The sequence below is a fragment of the Heterocephalus glaber genome, unplaced genomic scaffold, assembly GCF_053883595.1.
Source record: "Heterocephalus glaber isolate CG9 unplaced genomic scaffold, H.glaber_assembly_v1.0 deba00000676, whole genome shotgun sequence".
NCBI lineage: Eukaryota > Metazoa > Chordata > Mammalia > Rodentia > Bathyergidae > Heterocephalus > Heterocephalus glaber.
The window spans coordinates 26,427,328-26,453,850 of record NW_028258156.1 but is presented as its reverse complement, the minus strand read 5'-3'; the positions used below and the strand labels follow the sequence as shown (position 1 = coordinate 26,453,850).

General features: G+C 38.8%; 1 protein-coding gene across 5 annotated transcripts in view; it reads right to left on the bottom strand.

The window, feature by feature from the left end:
* Phtf2 (putative homeodomain transcription factor 2) overlaps nt 1–26,523 on the bottom strand; it is a 105,137-nt gene that overhangs the window by 22,999 nt on the left and 55,615 nt on the right. For 4 of the 5 annotated variants that reach the window (XM_004839739.4, XM_021253965.2, XM_021253968.2 and 1 more), the window contains 7 exons: nt 21,690–21,746; nt 15,275–15,344; nt 14,534–14,692; nt 10,872–11,037; nt 9,776–9,940; nt 3,004–3,190; nt 1,255–1,410 (listed from right to left, as the gene is read on the bottom strand). In XM_004839739.4, coding sequence (XP_004839796.1) covers nt 1,255–1,410; nt 3,004–3,190; nt 9,776–9,940; nt 10,872–11,037; nt 14,534–14,692; nt 15,275–15,344; nt 21,690–21,746 — 960 coding nt within the window. Of the gene's footprint in view, nt 1–1,254; nt 1,411–3,003; nt 3,191–9,775; nt 9,941–10,871; nt 11,038–14,533; nt 14,693–15,274; nt 15,345–21,689; nt 21,747–26,523 lie in introns of those variants that run through there. The other variant, XM_004839743.4, reaches the window with a different exon arrangement.

Genomic DNA, 26,523 nt, shown 5'->3' with positions numbered 1-26,523 from the left:
ATATTTATTTAAAAGTCAAGATTAGTAGAACAATGTTCTGCCTTTTAAGAATCTCGATAGTTCAGCCAGACATAGTGGCATATGCTATAATCCTAGAACTTGGAGGTAGAACGATCCCAAGTTTAAGGCTAGACTGGGCAACTCAGGGACTTTTTAAAGCCCCTATTTAAAAAAAAAAATGGGCTGGGACATAGCTCAGAGCAAAGGCCCTACATTCAGTCCCCAGTAGCTTCCCCAGTGTGAATCTCAATAGTTCAAACTATAGCTGCTAATCAGGAAGGACAAAGATCCTGGGGTGAGAAATGTGCCCAAAGCCAAATAATATATTCTCCAGGAGAGGGATTAAACAGCCATCCGCTCCCTTCAAGCACCAAGGACCTTGTAATTGCTGGTAGGGTAAGACTGTGAAGGTCACGCCTGGTTACTTGGTTTAGTGTCAGCGCATCAAAATGATGCGGTGAAGAGGCCAGGAGCACACACGTTGTGTTAGTGTCTGTCAGAGCAGCCACTGTGAGAACAGAGCCAGCCACTATCAGCAGAGTAATCCAAGACAACTGCAGAGAACGTGCAAACAGGAGACTCTGCTCATCTCAGCACCTGAAGGGACTCACATTCTAGCACAGAGTAACATTTGACTTTTCATAAATTTAACCCAAAATCATCAAGAAAAAAACAGTAATAGACTTTAAAAAGCGAGGACAGTATTGACCAAATAAGTGACATAAGGAGTAATTTGCTTTGAAGCCAGGTAAGAAAATTTTCTGTCCTTAGAAAAGAAATTGAAAATAAACTGGGATGAAATTCTTTTTTCTATTTAACTAGCTTAAAGCTCAAGAGGCAATAAAATGGGAAAACAAAAATCAACAAAGAAAAATAGAATCAAGGAAAAAAACTGAAAGCTACATAGCATGGAGAACTTAATAAATAATGACAGCAGCATGAAGAAAGTCATCCAGAAAACAACTCGCACGGACTTCTAAAGTCTCTCCGGCTGTGGGCCAGCACACGCACTTGCAGACTCTGAGGAAGAGCCTTGTGTAAATGCAGACGGCAATGTGAGTGTATGATGCCTCAGCGATGGTGCACGAAACAACTGCACATGCACGGCTATCATACGTGTGCAACACAGAAACCTGTCTGCCGCTCTGGGAATCAATATAACTAATACTGATGATGATGGGAAATGTTTCAAAAACATTCAACTGCTGAAAGAAGTTATACGTTAGTAATGTGTAAAACGGTCAGATTATATACCTCATTAGGATACTGCTTCTTGTAATGGGGTGATTTTCTATTCCGAAGGGTGCTTTCAGAAGTCCTGTCCATGTGTCGCCGGGGTGAATATCCTGCTTCAGGACCTTCCTCACTGGACACTTCATCAGAGACATTTGTTACTGTCCTTTGGGTATCCTAAGTTTGGAGTACACAAAGAGGATTAGAAGTCATTTCTGCTGGATGTGGTGGCACACACCTGTAATCCCGGCACTTGGAAGGCTGAGGCAGGAGAATCGCCGTGAGTTTGAGGCCAGCCTGGGCTACATAGTGAGTTCAAGGCCAGCCTGAACTGTACAGTGAGATCCTGTCTCAAAAAAACAATAAGAAAAACAAAAAAAAAGACATTCATCATTTCTGACTGACCAGTTAGCTTCAAGGTAGCACTATTTTAATTTAATTTTTTTATTTTTTGGTACTGGGGATTGAACTTGGGTCCTTGAGCTTGTGCAGCAGGCAGTGAAACCACTGAGCTAAATCCCCGGCCCAGCACTATTTTAAGTTATAAGTAACATCTGAAATATCACCAAATGCCACTGAGAAACTGATTAGCACTACCTGATGTTTTGTAGAAAATGTCTCAAAATGGCGATTACATTCTTAAAGTATTCTTCAGTTGGGTTGGGGACATAGCTCAGTGACAAGGTGACTGCCACACCTGTGGCAAAGCCCTGGTTTCAATCCTCATTACCACCAAAAAGGGGAAAAATTATATTTTACTTTCAAAAGTAATTCAATAGCCATTTATTGTATCTTGTTCTACATTTCAGTAGATAAAAACATTCGAAACAACTTACAAAACTAAGAAATATAAAATGAGACAGAAGCAGAACAGAGGCCATTTCAAAGATGCTGAGAAATCTGAGAACTAATTACTTTTTTCAAAAACAAGAGTAACAAAATCATCAAACCACTGATTCAACAGTGGCTTATGAGACAGCACAAGGAGGCAGAGAGCAGCTGAATATGTGTGTGTATTAGACAGATATTATGCATAAATTAATTTGTAGGAGGCATTCAGATTTTAGAAATTCTGAAATTAAAGAACCCCAGGGCTAGGGCTGTGGCTCAATGGTAGAATGGCTGCTGAGCACATGTGAGGTCCTGGGTTTAATTCTCAACACCGCACAACTTCTACTGATTATCTTCGGGCTCCTCTCCTATAACTTTACTATGCACTATATAACTGGAAATGTATTTGAAAACTTGTCTTTTGAGTGATGCTTGAAACATCTAAAATCACAGTAAGGTGGGCCAGGGATTTAGCTCAGTGGTTTCGCCACCTGCCTCGCAAGTGCAAGGACCTGAGTTCCATCCCCAGTACCAAAAAAAAAAAAAAAAAAGAAATCACAGTACGGGATTATGCAGTGAGACCAAGAAATATGGTGACGGTCTAAAAAAAGTTTTAAAAATGTGCTCCAGTAAAAGACACACTGCCATTACTCTTCTTTACAATACTACCCCTTGCTCTGTCCTTGCCACCTTCTGGAGAAGTTCTGGAAGTCTTCTTTCATGAGTGTCTTTAGTTACCTTTTTGTGGCTGCCTCCATGTCCTGAATCAACTCAAAACGTTTACCTTTCACCATAATCTGGACTTTGGGGAAGAGCCAGAAGTTGCACAGGGCCAGATCTGGAGAATGAGGTGGGTGTGGCACTCGGTCACGTTTGTTTGAGCCTGCCTTTCATGGGCTGGCACTGGCAGCTGCGCTCACACCACGTGAAGGCACTCACTTTGCTAGGAACGCTCCTCGGTGTTGCTGGGATCCAGGTGGTCTCTTCAGGACGGACAGATTCACACTGAGGTTCATGATTTTGTATTCCATCTTCACTGCTTTTAACAGTCTTCTTCCCATCAAGGGACACGTAGCCATTGTCAGTCTCTGTTGATTTATCAATTGAATTCTTTGTTTTCGTTGATCTGAAGAGAAAAAATACACAGAGCCTGTTATATAGACTTAGTTCATTTTGGATGGGTTACTGTTAGAAATTATCATCTGTTGGTAATTACATTAAGTAGCTGTTTCTCAAATTTTAATAGCTATTCTTTTTATAATAAATAATTTCAGCAACATAATAAACATTTAAAGTCTCAGCTTAGTTCAGCTTACTGCATATTTTGAAGTTTTAGAAGTAGCAATTCTGAAAGACATTCTCTAATTAATTTAACAACTGTTGGTCAAAATCACTAGTTCTTTGAGCAAGTGTAGGATCAAAATTTTGCTTATTTTTTATGGTTAACAATATATTTTGAAGTTTTATCTTAAAAAACTACCTGAGCAATTACCAGGTTAAGTTGAAATTAGTGGTGTAAGTTAGTTTTAATAGTCTAGTTTACCTAAATACTTTACCATCAGTATATATAAGCAAATATCTCATAAATTCATTTTAACACATAATGGAAACATAGCACCTTTTTTAAGGATAAAAAATACATGAAAAAGAGGAAAACTTTCAATAAGGTTCAAATAATGAAAGAAATAACAATAAAGAACATAAAGTAACCTCTTTTATCCACTGAAGTACTCTGGAAAAATATTAGTAATCAGAAGTTTATAAACACCTAAAAGGCAAAATTAAGGATATTAATTTATAGTAATAAAATTTTTCTTACTATATAAAAGACAACTTGATAAACATTTTTTATTAATAGGCAAATCATTGGCGTCTTCTTCAGAGACTACGGTGGTTAAAAAGACTGCTATTCAAAAGAAAGGATTAACAGAAGTACCATAATGTAAGTGCCACATAAATTAAAATGTGCTCAGTGCAGATTCAGTCTATCATAAAACAATTTTAAAACAATTATATTTAAATAAATCTTAAGTTTTTTCCCCAGAGTATCACTTTTCACAAAAGAAAAACATTAGTATGTTGACTCTGTGCATCCAAACATAAGTCAAAGACACACAATGCCTTTAACTCTAGCCATTCAGCTGTACTGTAATCTGGATTTCAGGGTGTGCAGAGCCTTCAGACTCCTTTATTCTAAGGGTTATTTTGGAAACAAGGAGTCAGCAGGACTGAGGTCTACGGTGTACGTACTTAAGGTCACAGCACGTAAAAAGGCAGGGTTGGCACTAGACAGAGCCCTGCTGTGAGGTTCCTTCTGTTCTCCACACTATTTCCAGCTGCCCAGGCTTTGGGAAGCTGCCCTGGGGTTTGTAACACATGTGGTCCAACAAAGAAAGCTTCTGCCGTGCACACAGCCCTCCTCGCCCTCTGCAGGGACCTAAGGGCGCAGACAGACCACACTCCCAAAGTGTGGGCCAGAGGACCCATGCTATCAGTCATTCAGAGCACCTCTGCACAGAGCTGCAAGGCTCAGAAGCCCAATCTCTTGACTTCTTTCTATGATTCCGGAGGAATGGGGAGACCAAGTGAACAATGAGCCACAGAATTAAGATCATTTAAGAGGGGCAGAGAAAGGGCAGAAAGGGATTACAGTAGAGGAGCATGGTGAAAAGAAAATAATAGGCACAAGGAAACTTGTGACCTTCTTTGGAGATGAGAGTGATAAAAGCTCCACTTTTAACATTGAGCAACATGCAAATGGAAGGAGTATGCTGGAAAGATATTTATGAAGAGAAGGTTCATGAAAATTAGACTAGGCTGAGAGAAGAGGAGGGAGACTGAAATATAGAAAGAAATGGGCATTAGGGATTAAAGTACTGCAGTACAGAAAGAAATGATATTTTTCAGCATTATCAACACATAAAAAATCTACCTTCTGATATTTGCACTTCATGTTTGTAATACATTTCTTACTAAAACAATATTCTCACAGGAAGGCGGGCAGGGAAGGGAGACCCAGCGACAGCCATCTCATGCTGGTTTTGGTTACTCCATTCCAGACGCACTGTGTCCTAACATGCACAGCGCACCTAGGGAACAGAGGCTGCCGAGAGAGGGAAGAACCCTGTCCCCAGGTGTTGTCATCAGTGACGCACTGGAGGGCAGGGCTGAAGGGAAATGAGTGGACTAAATTTCCGGGTGGTGCTGAGGCGGGAACACGGGGCACCACGGGGGTTGGAAATGATGGCTCCCGTTCCTGAACAGGAAATGGGCGTCGTCACTGTCGCCCGAGGCAGGTAGCGTGACCGACGGTGAGGGTGGCACAGGTGCTGCCTCTTGACAGGGCGGACTCTTGGTGCACGAACTGGGAAACATGGAAGAGCACAGACGCGCGGAGCAGCTGAGAGGACCGCTGGGATAAGGGGCACAGCCTCTTGGTTCTCTCAGTTCTGTTGGCAAGCGATTCTGGTGTTATGATGAAGAAACGAAGATGAAATCAAGGAAAAGTATTTTGTGAACTATAAACATGGCAGCAACTGCTACCAATCTTATTGGTTCTATGATGACCTCACTCCTGGATTTTGAAAAGATGCTTATCAAGTGAAGCATAACGCTAACGAGAGAATGAGAAGGCGGCTCCATCAAAGCCTCTGCTTTAACATGGATCTGAAACAACTGCCGCACAAACCAAGGAAACATGGCACTTGATACCACCACAAAACCTGTAATTTCTAACGGGCTTCTCAGAATATTGACAATTAATTGCAGATTTACTTTCGCCACTTTGAGAATCCCTAAAATTCTAGGAATATTAGAAAGAAAAGAACACTGTGATTTCTGGTATCTTTTCCAACTCTATTGTTGTATGATTCTTAGAGGAAGAGATTTCAGATTTCATTCTGTCCTGAATATTGAAGAAGCCTGTAGGAGCAACGAGGAGCTTTCCCCAAACATGTCTGTGTGGAGGGTGGAGGGTTTTGAGGCCACCCAGGCCCCGCCACCGCACTCAGCAGGCTGTGAGGCACGGTCAGGCTGCACAGCCTCAACCCAACCTCCAGTTTCTATTCAAAAACTGATACAGGAATGACTTTAACAGATTCCAAGAACCATCTTCTTGTGCGAACATCACGCAACACCTTGTTCAAATTCACTTTTAGAACAAGCTGAAACAGGCGGACTTCCTGACTCCCCCTGTCATGGACAGCTGCACCTCCTCACTGCGCTGAGGGGTTCTGTTTACACCCCAACTTTGCACTTCAGTGGATTCTTCTCTGCAAGACAACTTCAGCGCTGACAGAACATCTGCCTGGCCTAAGATGCCTAATTTGTTTTACTAATAAGCAAAACAAGTCCATCTGCTGACAAACGATGTGCAATTTCATTGTCAGGGTCAAGGCTCACAGTTATAATAACTAGCCTTACACTAACTAGGCAACATTTTCTTCAGAATGTTATGCTGGACATTCAAAGAATAGCTGTATGTCAAAGATGCTATCGAGAAGAAAGGATCTTTAGATATGTACTTTATAAAACATATGTAAATATATGTAGTAAATATATGTAGTTTAATCACTTTAATTCCTTTGTGAAATAACTGATTTCAGTCTTTTCTGGAAAATGTGAACAACTATACAACTTACACCATAAATACATCAGGAAACTGTTTTTCACCTAAAAAAACTGTCACCAAAAAGTTAACAGAAATGTTAAAAGAACTTGCTAGCTCATAAAATCTCAAATTTATTGAATTAAATATGAAACCCAATTGCTTCTATATTAAACACCTAGTCAATCAAGGACACTTACTCTGTTATTAAAAAAACAAAGGTTGAAAGTATGTGCTGGGATTCTTAAAAATATCCAGAAAGCCAGGTGTAGTGGCGCACGCCTATGATCCCAGCACTTGGGAGGCTGAGGCAGGAGGGTCACTGGCAAGGTCGAGGCCAGCCTGGGCTACATAGTGAGTTTGAGGCCAGCCTGAACTACATAGCGAGACCCTCTCTCAAAAAACCAAAATATAAATAAATAAATAAAATAACAATTTAAAAATATCCAGAAATATATACCAAACTGAAGGCCATCTTTCCAGTATCCAGACACTGGTCTGTGGTGGGGCAGCCAACAGTATCAGGTAACTCCTGTCCCAGAACACAGTGTGAACTTCTCCTGCTCTCACCTCCACAGGCTGGGATCGGGGAGAGAAGAGGCACAGTACAGAGGCAGAGCGCACACTCTCAGACACAGGAAAGTGACACAAGGCCCGTGTTGCCACGCTGTGTCTGCAGCTGTGTCCACACTGCGGCGTGTGCGCCCCACGTGTTGGCATGGGCTTCTGGGCAGGCTGATAACTGCCTGAATCTGCACTGTGCAGTTCACTTCACTCTGTGAAGAAAATCCAAATAGTAAAACTCTAGCTTTCACTTCAGTGCTAGAGACAGATCAACACAGAGGTGACGTGGGACAGAAACCTTTTCTCTCTTTTTCCTACGGTGCTGGGATCTAACTGAGGGCCTTGCCCATGCTAGAAAAGTACTCTACTATTGAGCTACACTCCCTGGCCAGTACAGAAACATTCTAGGTAGGTCAATCAGGCATATGAACTAACATTGCTCTGGTATTGTTCTGGTATCTGTCTGTAAGCCACAAGTCAATTTATGTAAGTTACTTTCTGCACTCAAAAAAAGAGCAAAATTCTTGACTGGTAATCTGTTTTTCAGTAATGCTATGATGGTTAAAATCTATCTTAAGGACATGAAAGGAAACAATCAATCTGAACTCTGAAACAGGTAGTATGCTACAGAGATACATCATCTGTATGTAATTCTCATGCCCAATCTTTTCACTGATAAACCATAACTATGTTAATGAAAGTCAGCAAGCCACCAAAATCAAAGTACTAACTTTTGGGAATTATGAAAGATTTCTGTATCTTTTTAAATTGGGACTTTATTGGCCTTTGTTTTCTCATGTTCATAAAAGTATTTGTACCGTAACTCCAAATTTTTCAAACTAGAAATACCACGCCTTGTTTCTAAGTTTTTTCTTGAGAATGAAATATACTGAGATGATCATGAGCACCTTCCCAGTGTGTACAGAGGATTTAAACAGTCATTTTCATCCTAACATCTAAAGCTTAGACATTCGAGTGGTTGTTTATTTTCCCAGCTATGTTAACTATGATACCTTCAGGGAAGTAACCAGCTTCTCAATGTAGTACCAGAACGAATTTTATTAAGTCTCAGTCAGTATTTCAGTTTAAGCCCCTCTTCACTTATCGAGAGTTCTTGAAATGAACATTTCTCTTAAGATCTTTTTGTAGCTAGTATTTAAAACAAACTCATTCATATGCCAGCAAGCTGCCTCACAAATGACACAGTTGGAACGAGTTTATCTTTTAAAATATTTATATGTAGGCACAGTTGTGATGATCAAAGGCGTAAACCCAGAAGGAGCTGGTCTTGGTCATGCTGTAGCCCAACAGAAAGAGCCTGGGAGCTAGAGAAACACAGTCACTCCCAGAAGCACCAACCTACTGCTTTTAGAGGGATTCTACATACTGCACACAGTACAGGATCAGCTGTAGTTAGCAAAGAGTCCCTATGAGCAAAATGTATCCCTAAAGCTGTTTGTAACTGCTTATCTCAAAGTCTTGAGAGACATTTTAAGAAACTGACCATGCAGTGATTGATCTGTAGCATCTCAATGTCAGAAGGGGAGCCGTTATTAAAGAAGACTTAGGTGGGAGAGAGGTAGGCAGAATCCAACCCAGGTCAAACATGAGAGCAACATGGGCTCTGAGGGAAGAATGGGTAATTGGAACAAACGGTATTTCAACTTGATCAATGCCATGTTACTTCTAACCATTAACACTTGGGAAAATTTTTCTAAAAACTGTAACCAGTGAAAATATACCCAGGAGATAACTGATCAGCTGTATCATGCAAGATAGGCTTTATCATAAGAGCACAGCCATAAATTAACAAAGCACTGACATTAGTGAAGTAGTTACCAGAGTGACAGAAACCAGTTATTTGTGGTATCCCTTTTCTTGATTTATTAATTTAGTACTTTTATCAGTTATGGTATTTTGATCATAGTGTTTTTTAACTTTTTGCAAATTTATTATATGTATGTGAAAACCAGTGTTATAACCGTTATACATTCTGAATATTCAATTCAAAATAATAATATAAAGTGACCTTGATGAGTACTGAAGGAATTACCTGTCAAGTTCCTTAAATAAAAATTTATTTTTAAAAAATGATGAGGCTGATACAAGCCTGGTTAGGTTTATTTATGATGTTTGCTGTTTTCTGATTTGGTAAATCCTCCTCGGCAGTTCAGACTATATAAAAAGCCCAGCGCACTTTCACTGCAGTACAAATTATAACAATGCTTGTATAGTCAGATAATTGTGGATAACTGAAGCAGGGATTTAGAAGGAAAATCTCGCATGGAACTGACACGATATATGAAAGCCAATTTTAACCTAAAGGGCTGCTAGAAACCGAAATCAAGAAATCCCAACTAAATATACATTGCTAGTAGCTATTCATTCTCAAGCAGTTCTGTTTGCACATAACCCAAAGTAGACATCACAGTGCTTGCAGCACTACATGTGTCAATACAAAACCCATCATGAGGTGTTCTATTTAAAGTCGTTAGAGCTCATTATGTGGAAAGGGACAGAAGATCCTGCATCAGTACGAACCGGGACAGGAGGAAAGCGGCATGCCAGAGATCCCTGAGGACGGCGCCCACGCCGCAGGAGCTGCTCGGCCGGCGGCTCGGGGCCGTGCCCCCCTGTGTGTTGTCTGTCGTGCTGGAGCCATCCCCTTCCCTGTGCACCTCCAAGTGAGCTGCTTTCCTCAGCTTCCTTTATCAGAAGAGATTAAGAGCAGTAGGCAGTTTTAAAACTCCCTTGGTACGGCAGCACATTCAAAATTATGAAAAACTTAAACACAGGAACTTTAATACACAATCAAATTCAAATTTACTGGATGAAACTTCATCCAAATATCACAGTACATATTCAGCTCTATACAGCGATTGTATAATGGTAAGATATCGTTCCTGGCTCATCCTGACAGGTCGGTGGAGAGGAGCTTGTAAGGGTCACTCTGGACAGATATTTACAAAAGCATCTCCTCCCTATCTGAATGACACTTATCTCCAGACGGAGAAAGGAGAAAATGTAGACTGGTGAGAATTATAATCTAACAATCGGTAAAACAATTTGTCTAATGTAAGCATTATCTTTTAAAAAGGGGATGTCTTAAATTTCAACACCCAAAAGCTGTCACAATCTCTTGGCAATGATATCAAACAAAGAATTGCTCTAAAGACCCTTAAAACAGAATTCCACTGTGCTTAATGGCCAGTGAGACTCACTATATTTACTTATCAATGGGCATTAAATGCTTTTAACAGCATTTAATAAAGACAGCCAGAATATTTTCTTGCCTCATATTTTTACTGAGGCATCACAGAAATATAAGACTCTGTGAGCAGAAAAAGGAATTCTAGCAATTCTAGCTTACATATATTCCTGATACCAGTCTTGGGTGACCAGAAATGAGCTACAAAAACAAAAATAGAAACACATGCATGTGGACTAAAAATGGTCTTGAAGCAAATACAGTGTGGGGCAAGCAGGTGGTGATGGATTCTGGGGCTCAATGCTTTATCTGATCTGAAAGAGCAACTTTACCAGATAACATTTTATTGCACAAAGGTAAGGGCAGTCAAGAACAATCCTGGATTCAAATTAAGAGACTGACAAAAAGATGACGTCCAACAGGCAGTACCTTCTTCTTTTACCACTGGTACTGAGAGGTGGCTTGGGTGTTCGCGTTGAGACAATCTGGCAGTGCACCGTTCCCAAGAGCAGCATCAGCCATATGGGCCCAACCACTTCTGTCAGAGGTATGCTGTGCGGGCTGGAAGTGGACCAGAACAATACTACTGCGGCAACTGCAAAAGGGAAAGAAGATGCGTTTCACTACAGGTCTCACAGGTACTTTTCAAACTGCTCTTAGTTACTTGTCCAATTCTTTTACTAAATTTAAACAAGTTTAAAATGTTACTCCATAAAAGCTGTTTATATTATTGTTTTGTTCGCCACAGCTGAACCATGAGATTTAGTAGCACACTCTTTGAATGAGAGGACACTCAACACAGTCCCTAAAAAAGTACACACCTCACCGGTGCAATGAAAACTAATGCATACAGATGTAAGGGTGCTCTGGCTTACATCACAATCAAAAGAACCATACTAACCTCAAGTACATTTATTTCTATGTTCTAAAAATAAAGAAGTCTAAGATAGCATATGATAAGCCTAAAAAGTTTGTCAATAGAGGTCTATGGGACCATGTGGTCAAGATTACAAGCATAAATTCACTTGAGCACTGCACCCACATCGATGGTAACCATTACCGTGTGAATAGGAAATTCCATTTTTGCCTGCCCTGCACGCCTCAGACTTTCTGCATGTAAAATATCCGTACCTTTTGGGAGTCTCCTGCCTTTATCAGTCAATGAAAGTCTATTTCTCCCCCTCAAGCATGGATATGTAATCTAGGTTTGCCACAGTTTTAGCAATTCTGGGCATAAAAGATAAAAAGACAGACACATGGCCCAGGTAGGGCAGTCAGAACTTCTTAACAGTGCAATGAAAATGAGGTGCACACAATGCAAGGGCATTCCTGGCTGGCTCAGACAGAGGCTGCTCTCTTCAACCAGAAACAGTAAGGCTGCAGAAATATGAAATGTCAGGGGCCACTTCTGCTGTCACCCAGAGAGGGCCAACGTGCCCAGCAAGGGCAGTGGAGTCAGCAGAAGGAAGTGAGGGTGTCACCTGGGCCTCCAGACCTTGCCAAGCCTGAATCCAGGGCCTAGGAGAATCTAATTTTGTTTTGGAAAAAGTGGGAAATTAAAATATTAGGCGGTTTCTGTTCATTTTCTTAAGTATGATCATTGTATTGTGGTAGCATATTTTGAAGTAATACCTACTGGTATTTTGAAGTAATACCTACTGGTGGAGTCAGGGTAAAACATCATGATGTGTATAATTTCCTTTAAGGCCACATATGGTGGTCCACTCCTGTAACCCCAGCACTCAGGAGGCTGAGGCAGGAGGATTGCCATACGTTTGAGGCCACCCTGGGCTACACAGTGAGTTCAAGGCCACCCTGAACTACACAGCAAGACCCTGTCTCAAAAAACCAACTCCCGGGCCGGGGATTTAGCTCAGTGGTTTTGCCGCCTGGTGTGCAAGTGCAAGGACCCGAATTTGATCCCCAGAACCAAAAAAAAAACACCAACTCCCGGGCCGGGGATTTAGTTCAGTGGTTCCACTGCCTGCCTCACAAGTGCAAGGTCCCAATGAGTTCTATACCCAGCACCAAAAAAAACCCCAACTCCCCCCACAAAAGCCAAAAACTTATAATAAATTAGATTCATTATTTACTTTAACAAAAATTTAACTTAATAAAAATTATAACTATACCTATATCAGATAATATAACTCTGAAAGAATTTTCATGTAATATATTACTAACAACAAAATGATTTAACATCAGAAAGTTGGTAATACATTTAATTTCATGCATTCTAAGAATCCACAATTAAAAATAAGACAGCTTCATAAACAAATGTTTATTTGAGCATTAATTACAATAGCAAAAGACAACAGCTTAAATACCCAATATTGATGTGAAGTACTTTCCAGTAATTTTAAATTATGTATAAAGACTCTGAAACTTGCTATGACATTATGCAAAAATAATATACAATTGTTTATATAAAATCATCTCAACTATGTATAAATGTTCCAAACTAAACCAAAAAGCAAGATTATGGGAAGATTTTTTAAAATTCTCCTTTAGCTTTTTCTATATTTTCCACTTTTTTCTATCATGAATATATATCTTTAATCACAAAAAAGAATAGGACTGGATTTAGCTCAGTGGTGGAACACCTGCCTAGCATACATGAGGCCCTGAGTTTTATCTCCAGTGCTAAAAACAAAAAACAAAAAATACCACACAAGCCACACACACTCTGATAACATTAACCAAAAAGGCCTTACAGTCTACTCCCTTTCATATATGTAAGATGTCCCCTGGCTTTAAATCAACTTAAATAAAATTTGTAATTTCAACTTTATTTTCATTTACATAAAAGGTATCTCTTACGTATTCTTTTTTTTTTTTTTGGTACCAGGGATTGAATTCAAGTCCTTGCGCTTGCACAGCAGGCAGCGAAACCACTGAGCTAAATCCCCGGCCCCTCTTACATAGTCTATTGATAAAACATGTAAATAATCTTTCAGGATTGAAATCGTGCTTTAAAAATAATATTAACACTAAAAAGAAAGGCATCAACCAAATTAAAGTAATTGCTTTATTAGTGTGAGAGACTCGTAAGTTGTTTCTCCTAAGTATTACAGACATCGCGATGTCTACTGCTGCTGTGTTGGTGGAGTGGGCAGTGTGTGTGACTCTGGGATCACACTGCTTAGGCTTGAACCCAGGTGCCACCAGACTGGATGACCTCTGGCTTTGGAACCTCAGGCCATTCAGGTCCATGTCTATGGAGCAGGTATAATGGACCCTTGACTTATGAACCTAATTCGTGCCTGAGGGCTGGTTGTAACTCACTTTGGTGAATTGAAGGCTCAGGCTCCTCTCCACAGTCTTCAGTCTCACCTATGTACAGGCAGATCTGTGTCCTGAGAGAGACACTGGCCCAGAATTTCTCACTTAACCCCACACAAGGAAGGATGTTGGAATGTTCCTTCCAGGACTCTTGAAGGGTTAAATCTGTATCTGGGACACCTGGAAGCACAAGCGGCCAGCATCTGGGTTGTAACTCAAGACTGTTTGTAACTTAAAACTAAAATTCCAGTCGTAACCCAAGTTGTTTATATGTCAGGCTGGTTGTAACTCAAGGGTCCACTGTACTAGTACCCGTCAATGGGTTGTTGTGAGAATTAAAGAAGACTCTGAGAATCCAATTAGAAGAGTGCATGGTATATAAAATTTTAATACAGAATGAGGGTAGCAAGATCACAGTGAAATAAGGTACAGAAAAATCAATCATGTCTTAGGTGAGAAAAACTTGCATAGGTTGTATTAAAAAAGGAACGGGTGTATGGATGGGTGTGTGTGTGTGTGGTAGGTGCACTTTGATGAGATTTTGCTTCTAACTTTTTTTTGCTTCTAATTTTTAAGTCTCAATTCCTATTTTCCCTTAGCCACCCACAGATTTAAATTTTTATAAATCATACTGAAAAATATCTGCTTTGTTTTCTCAAACATTATTAATACCAAACTAGTTTTGTGTCTGGCACACTCACTTCACACTTGGTGGTAGTTAATATGTTGTTTAGAACAAGCCCTAGTAACCCAAAAATATAACACCCTGAGAGTTAAAAGTAAAGTGCATTTCCATCACTTAATTATACCTTGAAGAAGGTAAAGGACAAGGAGCCAGAAAAAGATGACCTTTGATGTTACTTGTAACCACCACCGGAAGAAAAAGGGAAAAAATACAACTCGAACAATTCCTTTTCTAGTTAGAGAAGTCCAAGGACTTTCAGGCTTTGCCTTAGCAAACGCAGACCCTGAAAAACAAGTAAAATACAATGACAGATAACATTTACTTTTCTTTAATTTCCCTACATAGAAAGTTTCAAGGTTTGAAAAACAAAAATACCATGTAATTTTATTATATTCTGTGCTATGAGTGAGAAACATTCAATTTGGGGTAATAGTCACTTTAAAACATGGTATCATATTAACTCGGATACTTGGAACAAGATGAATTCAAATAACAGTAGAACTTCTCCCACATATTGTACAAATATAGGACAGTACTCAAATCTTAGTTCCAGTTAAGAATTATAAATTATGGCTTTAATTTTCTTAACAAAGTACTTCTAATTTTTCTAACAAAGTTCTGTAGTTTGCCAAGCAAACACAAATGCCTATTGTTTTATATTTATTTCTTGGAATGATCTTTAGTGGTAGGAAAGATTCCTCAATGGTATTTAAATACCCTATTCTCTCTTCTCTGTAGGATGCTTATCCTCATTTAGGCTCATATTGGTTTTATGTCCACAAATGTATATACCTAACCTATTCTGACTTTCTTCCTTCATGCTCAATGTCTACTTGTATTATAAATTTATTTATTCAGTACTCACCTCTTACCAGATCAACATCTATGAGGTCTGGCTTCACATGTGCTGTTTTCTTTGGTTTATTCCTTAACCCCTGTAATATATTAACAGTAATATTGGAATTCTACATATATATATTCTTTTGGTTGAGAATATCAGAAAAGAATCAACTCCTAATGATTTCAATTTAAAATAAAATCTTTCAGTAAAACACTAGACACATTGTGCATTTGTTACAAATGGAACGTAACTGCAGCACTGTGATAAATTTTTTACTTAAAAGACAGGCTTGGGAGTGGGTAACATGCAGAGCCTGTACATTACTAACAGTAACATTCTAATACAAAGACTCTCACTACACTGAGCAAATCTGGGTCTAGACCTACGTGGTTCCCGAGAGCATAGCAGCCCCAACTGGCACTCGGAGAGCAGAGCACAGAGGCTTCGGGTGAAGCAGTGGCCACAAGGGGCCTCACGGGATGATGCTGGGTGAGGGGCTACAGAAAGTATGGACCTCAGAGCTGAGGACCAGTCCAGGATGCAGACTTTGCAGCAGATGCCTGCGTGTGGCCCCAGAGAAAACAATCTGCTGTGTGCCTTAGAGCTGTCGCTGGGCTCAATGCCAGCCACTGCCCAGAACGCAACGTCCCCTCGTCACCTCAGAAGGAGATGCGTTGATCAGGAAGAGCAGGCACGCAAGAAGGTTTATGTGAATTGAATTCACTAAAACTTGAAATTACTGAACATAGACTAAGATTAAATTTCCCATCAGTACAGAGTGGGAATAGGAATGGAAGTCAAAAGTAGTGCGGGGAAAAAAAAGAAAAAAGTAATGGGGGAAAAATTATGGAAAAAAGAAATTACAAATTACTTAAGACTAGTATGTTGTAAATCAGAAGAGCTGGGCCAGAGATTTAGCCCAGTGGTTCTGCCGCCTGCTTTGCAAGTACAAGGTCCTGAGTTCGATCCCTGGTACCAAAAAAACCCCAACAAAACGCAGAAGAGCTTACGCTAAGATGTCACAAAGGTTTAGATGATTTTTTAAATTATTCAATCAATTAAGTAAGCAATTGTGCATTAAATCTTTCCTTTGGTCCTAATCCCAATAACAATGACCCCCCTAAAGTTAAAATCAGATTAAGATGGCATCTAAAGCAAACAACAGGACAGCAATTTGAGTCAGAATTAACTGAGATGTCTTAACCAAGACTGCACCCTGCAATCCAGATGCAATTTACCCTTGAACTCCTGCATATATACTACCCATCTGGTTTCAAACCATCCAATGATACAAAGCAAAAAGGGAAAGGCAAGAGTTGAAGATACAGCCGCAGTAACTTGACTGCACTTGAGCACTGTGCCCTCAGCTTCTGTATTTGGAAGTTCATTCGCTATCATTTGTACCCTTCAGTCCAAACTCTCAGTGCCTTTATCCTCACGGGACAAGATGAACACAAGGGGGGGGGGGGGAGATCCCCGCCAAGGCCACACGAGGTGACATTGCTTTCTTGTTTCAGCTTTCATTACTGTGCACAAGTGCTCTCTTCAGTCTATTTAGGGTTGTTTCCCACATATTTGTACTTTTTGTTGGCAACTCATTGCTTAAAATAACCCCACGCAGTACTTCAATGTCTTGTGCTTCCCAAAGCAAGAAGGCTGTCATACATCTCTGTCACAGAATCTGACCTCCATTTAGTCATGAGCTACAGTGCTCTCGGCCATGAGTTACTGTTAGAGAAAATCAACAATATACATAGTAATAAAGTATCTTTACACAGAAACATGTACAAAAAAGTTATAGATCAATTAGTTGACAAATGTGACCAAAGGCTTGCAGGAGCCAATTATTTCCCCTAGCAGTAATGGTTCTGTATTACTAATTCTGTGTTGATGGGGACCTCAAAGAATGTAACTACCATAAATAAAAAGACTCAACCTCATTTCCATCTTAGTGTCACTGTAGAGTAGCTAATACATTGTAAATCATTTCTAAGATTTTTTAATCTGGGAAGCCAATTCTAAACATTCATATATTTATTTTGGTTTTGGTTTTTCGTTTTGGTACCGGGGATCGAACTTGGGTCCTTGTGCTTTCGAGGCAGGCAGTGGAACCACTGAGCTAAATCCTTGGCCCTACATTCATATATTGAAACAAATTTCATTACAAGAAGTGCTATTTTGACTTGGTGTGGTTTATTAGAATGACATTTTATTTTTATTACTATCAAAAACTTGAAAACTATACCATTTTCATCTACTTTCCTAATCATCTATTAACTTGAAATAACTGTCATGCTTTCAGATGAATTTGAAGCATAATTAATTATAAACCTAAAATTTTCAGCAACATTGTTTTAAGTCCTTGTTAGAGAAATGGTAAATTGTCGTGATTTATACAACTATGTTGTTTTTCCAACATGCACATTATACATGACTTTGTGTAAATGTGGTTCATTTCCTTTTTTACACCCTATTAAAACACATTTATTTTGAGCTACACAGTACAGTCACACCATAATTGACAATTTCAATAAAACTTCCCCTTCAAGCTTCAGAATGTTTAGTTTTTAAAAAGAGGATAAATCAGTGATAATTTTAGTTATAAAATAAAAGATATTAGCAAGATGTAAACGTTCATAAAACTTGATTTAATTAAGTTGAGAAATTTTTAATTGGTTTGGTGTAAACTACATACATACAAAGTAGCATAGCTTTCAGTGCTAGCTACAATCATAAACCATCACAAAACTTAAGTGAACAAAAAAGCAAAAACTAAATTTTTGAAAAGAAGGAAATTTTAAAACTCATTTATGCACAAACCAGAGGGAGAAACAAATAGTACAAACATAATTAACCTGAAAGAATAAAAAATGATACATTCTTTTTTTATGCACATTTAAACTCTTAACAGTCATTGCCATACTGCAATGACTCAAATAGTACAAAGTTTTGTATTTTTAATAAATCTCTAATTGCACAGATAATGTTGTGCCAAAAAATGAAGAGAACTGTTAAGTTTACAAAGTACTTCTGTTCGATTACATAGAGTTCTTGTGCTTACTGGACAGGGAACTATTGTAATACTTAGACTGGAACAAGGACCTAAACTTCAGCTTTTCTTTCTGGAAATATTATTTAAGTTTCCCTTTATCCCCTTTTACCTTTCTGGTGGCTTCATAAACTTTATGTTGAAGCTTTAAAAGTCTAGTAAGTACTAAAGATGAAAAAGCATGCATTTACTTTTTTGTTTTTTCAGATTAACATGCAGGCAGCCAAGGCATTTACACTTTTTAATTGCATGTATTTATAGATACGTGATGTTTCAGTGCATATATAAATATAAATATGCATTGAAAAAATATATATCATAATATTCAACTCAAGGTACAGATTTCCTCAAATACTAATTATTTCTTTGCAATGAAAATCATCCCAAATCCTTCCTTCTAGCTTTTGGAAATCCGCAGCACATTACTGTTATCTATATTCACCCTACTATGTAAGAACAGTAGCCTAGAATATCTAGTTCCTATCTAACTGTACGCTGGTATCCACCTATCAACATTTCTCAGAGTCTCCCCTCCTCTACTTTCTACAGCCTCTGGTGGTCTCCATTCTACTCTCAACTTCTATGAGATCGCCTTTCTTTTAGATTCCACATGAGTGAGATCTCGTGGTACCTTACTTATCTTTCTGTGTCTTAGTTTCATCCATGTCACAAATGACAGGATTTCAGCCTTTTTGTGGCTGAACAAGTACTTCACTGTATTTTTCATACCACACTTTTCTTTACTCATTCATCACGTGGTGAACACATAGGTATTTCCACTGCTTGGCTATTGTGAACAGGGCTGCAGCAAACACGGGAGTGCAGATGTCTCTCTGATGCACGGGTTTTGCTTCCTCTGGACATCTACCCTGCAGTGGGCTGGCTGGATCATACAGTCATTCTATTTTTTAGTTTTTGAGGACTCTCCATGCTGTTTTGCACAGTGACTGTATGGTTTACATTCCCACTAAAGTGTGCTCCCTTTTCTCTGTATGTGTGACAGCTTTGTCCTCAGTCTTTTTGCTAAGACCCATTTGTACTGGAGCGAGGAGCTACCACACCATGGTTCTGATTCGCACTTCCCTGCTTAGAGATGGTGAACATTTTTGCATACCTGCTCACCATTTGTGTGTGTTCTGTTTTTAGAAAAGTCTGAATTAAGGGGCCAGGGATGTAGCTCAGTGGTTCTGGTGTCTGCCTCGCAAGCTCAAAGACCTAAGTTTGATCCCTGGTACCAAAAAATAAAAGAAAAGTCTGTCTGAGGTCTACTGCCCATTGTTTTACTGTATTACTTGGGGTTTTCTGCTACTGAGTTTCTGAGTTCCTTATATAATCTGGAGTATTAACCCTTTGTCAGATACTGCATAGTTTGTAAAGACAGTTGCAATTCTGTTGATTGCTTTCTTGGCTGTAAAATTTGTTACACATTTATCTTTCCATTATGAACAAAGTACTCAGAGAATGAAGCAAAGATTTAAGTTATAATTTCTAAAAGGATTAAGGAAAAGTGATTTGCAACTTACAAAAGATTTTACTTAGCAATATCAACTACAGGACTTTAATTTAAAAGATGACATGTCCAACAAACACATTTTCATGGCTTTCTTTGATTTTTTTTAATAGCTGCTCACAACTTTGACAAACAATGAGATAATTAACTATATAGGATAAGTTCAATCCCTTTTGTATAGTGTTCTCTAAAGAGTATTATGTTTTTATCATTAATATTCCAATCTACCTTTCTTATTTTACCTTCTAAATAATCTGCCTCCACAAGAATGTTTAGCAAGAATGGAATGATTTTTTTCAGGCTTGTCAACAAATTGACTCTATCTATCTATCTAGTCTTGCTACATGGCCTTGAACCCTTCCTTGTTCCTCCTGACTCAGGATCCCAAGTAGCCGGGACTATAGGCATGTGCCTCTGTGTTATTCAAAATAACAAAAGTAAAATTTAATACTTCAATTACTTTTACAAAGTACTATCTTTAATGGGAGATATATTTCAGAAAATTGTTACAGGTCCTATCTTTCCCTGAGGTCCTCCTGTACCACCACCTAGCAACTAATACAGTCCCTCCTCACCCTAATCTCTGTTTGGGCCATAATACAGTTCTTTTAGAAATGGGGAAGAACATGTATAAAAAACAGTAATTTCCGATGACTGGCTTTCAAAAATTAAAAAATTCTGTCTATATTTCTGATTTTTAAATTTCAGAAAACATCCACGTGTCATGTGGTAACAGGACCTCTGAGAACTTAATGGCTCTTGTTCCAGTTCTCAAAGAGAAAGGGTTTTAAGCTGTATTAGCAGACCTCTGCTATTGCTTATTCACTTGAATATTCCAACTCTTCCGTAACCTCCTCAAGGCCATCTACCTCTAGACTCTTCTATACAGACTTACACATGCATCTCTTAACTGAATCTACCTCATTCAGAATTATGAATCTCTTGTACAAAACTACAACCTACTATTTCATATTTCTGAACTCACTACTTAAATCTTATACTTAACATATACCACAACTTCGTTAAGTATATTAATTCTTCATAAAATTAAAGATTAAAATCCACAAATGTCAAAAACTTGCTCTTTATTATAGAAGAATAAGTTGTCTAAACATTGACAGATTTTTTAGCAGATTTTGAAGTAAATAGTATAGGCACTGGCTTTCAATCTAATGTAAACTTTTCTGTACAAAACAGAAAATGTCAAGTAACTAAGGTAATATCCTCTGGGCCCAGATTACATTTAGCTCATGCAGGAACACACTGATTAGTATCTATACAAACAGAAAAAACATAAATCTTATTACCAAAAAAGTGCTAGGAAATTCAAATTCAGTTTAAAAACAGTTTTCATGCTAGCAAAGTAGCCTATGAGAATTATCTTATACCTGTGATAAAAAATATTTTTATCAGTGTTTTACTCTCCCGAAGGCTTTACCCAACAGTTCAGAGACTGCGCATCCAAATCACTCTTGTTAGTAGCACCAGAAAGCAGACCGCAGTTAACAGGGCGGCACCTGCAGGGACCACTCACGCAGGAGCGGCGTGAACACTTACCAGTTGAATAAACTGCACAGAGCAACGACAGCATCAAGGGGGAGGAAAAGCAAACTAGAAGTATAAGGTGACAAGTGAAAGGGGAAAAAAGCTGACAAGAAAATAACCATTAGAAATTAAATTCAAAAATGGAAAGACACCCAAAAAAAGAAAAAAAAATCAAAAGACACATGACTAGGCCATCATAAAGAGTTTACCACTTTATTTAAAAGTATAGAAGAATATTAATTTATATCTTTAAAGTATGTGGAAAGGTATTAAAGGAAACATGGCTTGTAATGAATTTACAGAATTATGTTCCAGGATAAAATGAAATTTGTTACCTTGATTTCTCTTTGTTCAACAGATTTTTCCCATATTTGTTGATCATATGCACCAATCTGTGACAAAAGTAAAAGACAACACTGAATTCAAAGATCACTGCTGCTGCCCCACTCTGAGCTACAAGCCACTCAGCACTTATTTGGCACAAAGCAGATTTAGCTGTCTCGGACTTCTGGGACCCAATGGGCCAGTGAAATGAATCTTGAAAATGAGAATTCTAAGAAACTTTAAAGTATTTCAGATAATTACGTTTAAGAGACTAAAGACAGGTAATGACCAGAGACAGACAAATCTGTAATAGGGAAATTAAGGAGAATTTTCCGGCTTACATCACTTTTCCCCAAATTCCAAATTACCTACATATTATTTTTTAATCTTATTTCAAGAATGAGAACTTAAGAACACGAGAATGGTTTAGATACACATGAAAGAGACACAACAATTTACTAAATAACCCCCTAAGAGCCTTTCTACCTCTATCTTTTATACCTTATCTCACTCATGCTAATTATTCTAGTCCTATAAATCTTGTCCACTTTTTTTACAATTTTCTTGTGATTCCTTTGTTTTTATAAATCAATAATATGATACAATATAACCTTAAAATTAAAATCTATAATCTCAGACCAAGCCACCTGGATTGAAAACCTCACTTATACATATATAACTATAAGACACGGTTAAGAAGCCCTAGGTAAGCAACAATCAATTTGTTACACCTAATGGCAGAGTTGACCTGCAGAGACTAGTTGCTGCTAACCCTTTTAAATACTGAATTAACCAAACAATCATGTTCATTAAAAATAGAAAAGGTGAGATTCCACAGAAATAATTCTACTCTGACTTGATAATCCCAACTGACTCAATTTAGTAAAATCACAACTTATGTTTAGAATGTGTACCCCTTTCAATGCACTGCAAACCTTTTAGTGAAAAAGTAGCCAACACTAGTGAAAAAAATAGGTGCTCAGGGCCAGGGACTTAGCTCAGTGGCGCCATCCCTGCCTGGCAAGCAAAAGGTCCTGAGTTCAATTCCCATTACCAAAAACCAAACAAAAATAGGTGCTCATATGTTTTAATGAAGATTTTGCCAGTACTTTGGTTTCATATACAAAAGAATATAATAATGCCTAAGCAGAAGACCAAATTTTTAAAACATGAATGCAGGTGAGAGATACAGGTCTAGTTTTAATCTTTGGCAAGTTGAAGCCCAATTTTTCCAGCACCATTTATTAAAGAGGCTATCTTTCCTCCAGTGAGGGTGTTTGGCTCCTTTATCGAAGATGAGATGGCTGACTGTGTCTGGCGTTGTTTCTGCATCTTCTAATCTGTTCCACTGGTCCTCAGGTCTGTTTCTTTGCCAGTACCATGCTGTTTTTATCACAGTTGCTTTGTAGTATAGTTGCAGGTTGGGGATTGTGATACCCCCTGCCATGTCTCTGTTACCTAGAATTGCTTTTGCTCTTCTGGGTCTCTTCTTGCTCCAAATGAATTTTTGGATTTTTTTCTCGAGGTCTATGAAGTATGCTGCTGGGATCTCAATTGGAATTGCATTAAATCTATATAGCAGTTTTGGAAGTATGGCCATTTTCACTATATTAATCCTTCCTACCCAGGAGCAGGGGATGTCTGTCCATTTTCTGATATCATCTTCAATCTCTCTTTTCAGAGTGCCACCTATGTAAAGGTGCAAATTTCCAATGATGAATGTCATTATATTGTATACCTAAAATGTACCAATTATTAGAATGAATAATCGATAATGTAAAATAGGAATAAAAGGTCCAAAGGGGTAGGGGTAGTGGGAGGCACAGGGGAAAGGAAAGAAGGGAAAGGAAAAAATGATGAGAAATGGAAAAAATGGAAATAAAGTCTTTGTAAATAGGGAAGGGTGGAGGGCGTGAAGGGAGGGCTAGGAATGGGGAAAAAATAAGAACCAAGATGCATTATATAAAGGTACAATTCCCAATGAGAAATGTAATTGTGTTGTATACCTACAATGTACCAATAAAAGAATTTAATACAAAAAAAAAAAAAAACCCATGAATGCAGGATGTGGTGGCCCACACCTGTAACTCCAGCACTCAGAGGCTGAGGCAGGAAGATCGCCAAGAATCTGAAGCTAGCATGGGCTACATAGTGAATTCAAGGCCAGTCTGAACTACATAGTGATACCCTGTCTTCAAAAAAAAAAAAAATGCAGGTGCGTCCTTGGCATGACAAGTTTCAGTACAACTACAGCACGGTACTTGTAGACAGCAGAATGCAACCTTGGAAAAGGACTGGTAGGTATTGGTAGGTATTAGTAGGTAAAACGAGTTGCTCTGCTGGGGAGACACTTGAATAAGGTGATGAGTGAGAGTGAGGGCAACCTTCACTGTAAAAGAATCCCCTACAGGGTCTTGGTTTCTTTTTATGTACACAAGTGTCATTTTCAATTACAAGTGATTGATTCTCTCTCTAACTTGAAGGCATCAACTCGTTGCAACACAATTTCTTTTGTTTTAAAAATACTATCAGGACAGACCATTGAGTTACATAAGCAAACACTGTATAGGGAAAACTGGAGGTGCTGAGCCTAAATGTAGGTTCTGAAGACGTGCAGGACTCTGCCTTGTGATGCATATGCTCTTAATAAATTGCCCTCATGCATGACCTTAGCCTGAATCATCTCTGAAAACTGAATCATTTCTTCAGATGTGTGTGTAGCACAGGTGGGGGGCCAGAAACTTAGAATAGACAGAGAAGAAATTCGAAAAATCCCCTCCAGCCTGCAGCCTCTCCTCACTCCAAGAGGAAATCTGGCAAGTGAGACCACAAGCCCTGGGGCTGTGGTCAAATCCTTGCAGCAGCAACCAGCCTCTGGTTTGTGGGACCATCACAGGGCAAGAAAGGACTGGACCCGCAGCCTGAGGAAGAGAAGAACCATCTTCTCATCTTGGGGTCATGGGTCAAGAACAATCTGCAGCACTGTGCTACCACAATTAAAACTGCTTCTCTTTTAATTCTGACACACAAAGTACTTGGCAGACTTGACATGACAGCTGTTTCTGCTTTGTTTTTCTGCTACACAGGATCAAATCACAAGGCCAAGTTCAATTATAGTTGCCCATAAAAAGAAAAAACACGTGTGTTTTTTTCTGTACATTTATTTATTTACTTAGGTTTTTTGAGACAGGTTCTCACTGTGTAGTTAAAGCTGGCTTTGAACTCACTATGTAGCCCAGGCTGGCCTAGAACTCAACGTGATCCTCCTGCCTCAGCCTCCTGAGTGCTGGGATTACAGGCGTGCATCACCACGGCCAGCCAGTATGTTCTTAATGCATACAAAAAACAAAAAGAGGCTGCTCAACAGTAACATTTATCTAATAAGACAACGCCTAATCTATTTAGAAAAGTGCCTCCTACATTTACAGGAATCAAAAAATATACACTTAAATAATGTTTTGTTGGTAGTTCTATAGATACTCAATAAGAATCTTCATAAATAGCAGTATTTTTCAAGGAGGGAAAAAACACTGTTCCTATATTGTAGGGGAGATTGTGAAATCCTAATTCACTTTTTGCAGCCCACTGTTGGTTTCCCGTTAAGAACGTGAAGTTCATTCTCTGGTGCCCAGCAATAGTAAGCAATTTTATCACTGCTTTTGCTATTACTCTCTGCTGTCTAAATGCAGTCTCTGCTGTCCTCCAAGCACGTTGCCCTCCAGACATTCCTCTTGCATCTTCAGCAACAGGCCTGCCAGTCCCATACGGACCTCCTAATATACTCCCCATAACAGCAAGGGTAATTCTAAATTTTCTTCTACAAGCTTTAACTCCTAATTTCTGTGAACATCCCCATACCTTGCAGAACATATAGCCAACTGCTCCTCTGAAAAGAAAGAAGATATCCAACACAGATATCACTTTCTGTCCTATCTCCAGTGTCTGTGTCTCATCTCATTTGTTTTTCCTTTTATCTTTACAAATGAACTCTGACCCACTCTAGAGGTCAAGACTGCCAAAACCAAAAAACAAGGGAACAGCACCCTGTAAGCAGTAAGAATAAAACTGGAAAAAAAGAGAAAAAGAAGAAATGGAGATACTACAATTTAATGTCAAGCAGATTAAAATGGAAAGGTATACTCTTTTGCATACTTCCCTAACCTCCTGGAGACTGACGTAGAAGGAAAATGAACAAGTTATAAATGTAAAATCAATATAGCTAGTATGCTACATAATACAGTACATGTAAACAGATGCAGATATTTAGAAGGAGATATGAACACAATAGTGATTACCTCTGAGAAGTATGGGAGAGAACAGCATTTTCCCTTGGTGCTTTCTATTTATTGATACTGTATCATTTTTTTCCACAATGATATGGACTATTTTTATAAACCAAAAACGTGAATTCAAGTCTACCGGACTCCAAAGTAATTTAAGTTAGGTAAGAAACAAAATGTGTTTCACAGTTCTATCACTGAATGGTACCTCCACAGGCAAAGTTTAGCTCCTCCTCACCTCCTACCGTCATCCTAATTTTGTACCTTTCACTACACTGAAATAAACAAAATGTAGGAGAAGAAGAGAGAGCAGGAGAGGAAAGGGGAAGACTGGGAAGGAAAGGGGTAAGAAAGGAGAGGGCTGTTATGTAGAGAAAAAGGTTACCTTCATCTGTTATCTGTCTAGGTCAGTTCTAGCTCCTAAGAAAATAATTCGTAATGAATATGATGGTATCAGAAGGACAAACAGTAAAACCTAGATAATTAGATGATGAAATGGGAAACAGGCACCACTTTGGAATTCTAGAAAAGAAGCATCTTTGAAAAGCAATTTGAAAAGCTACTT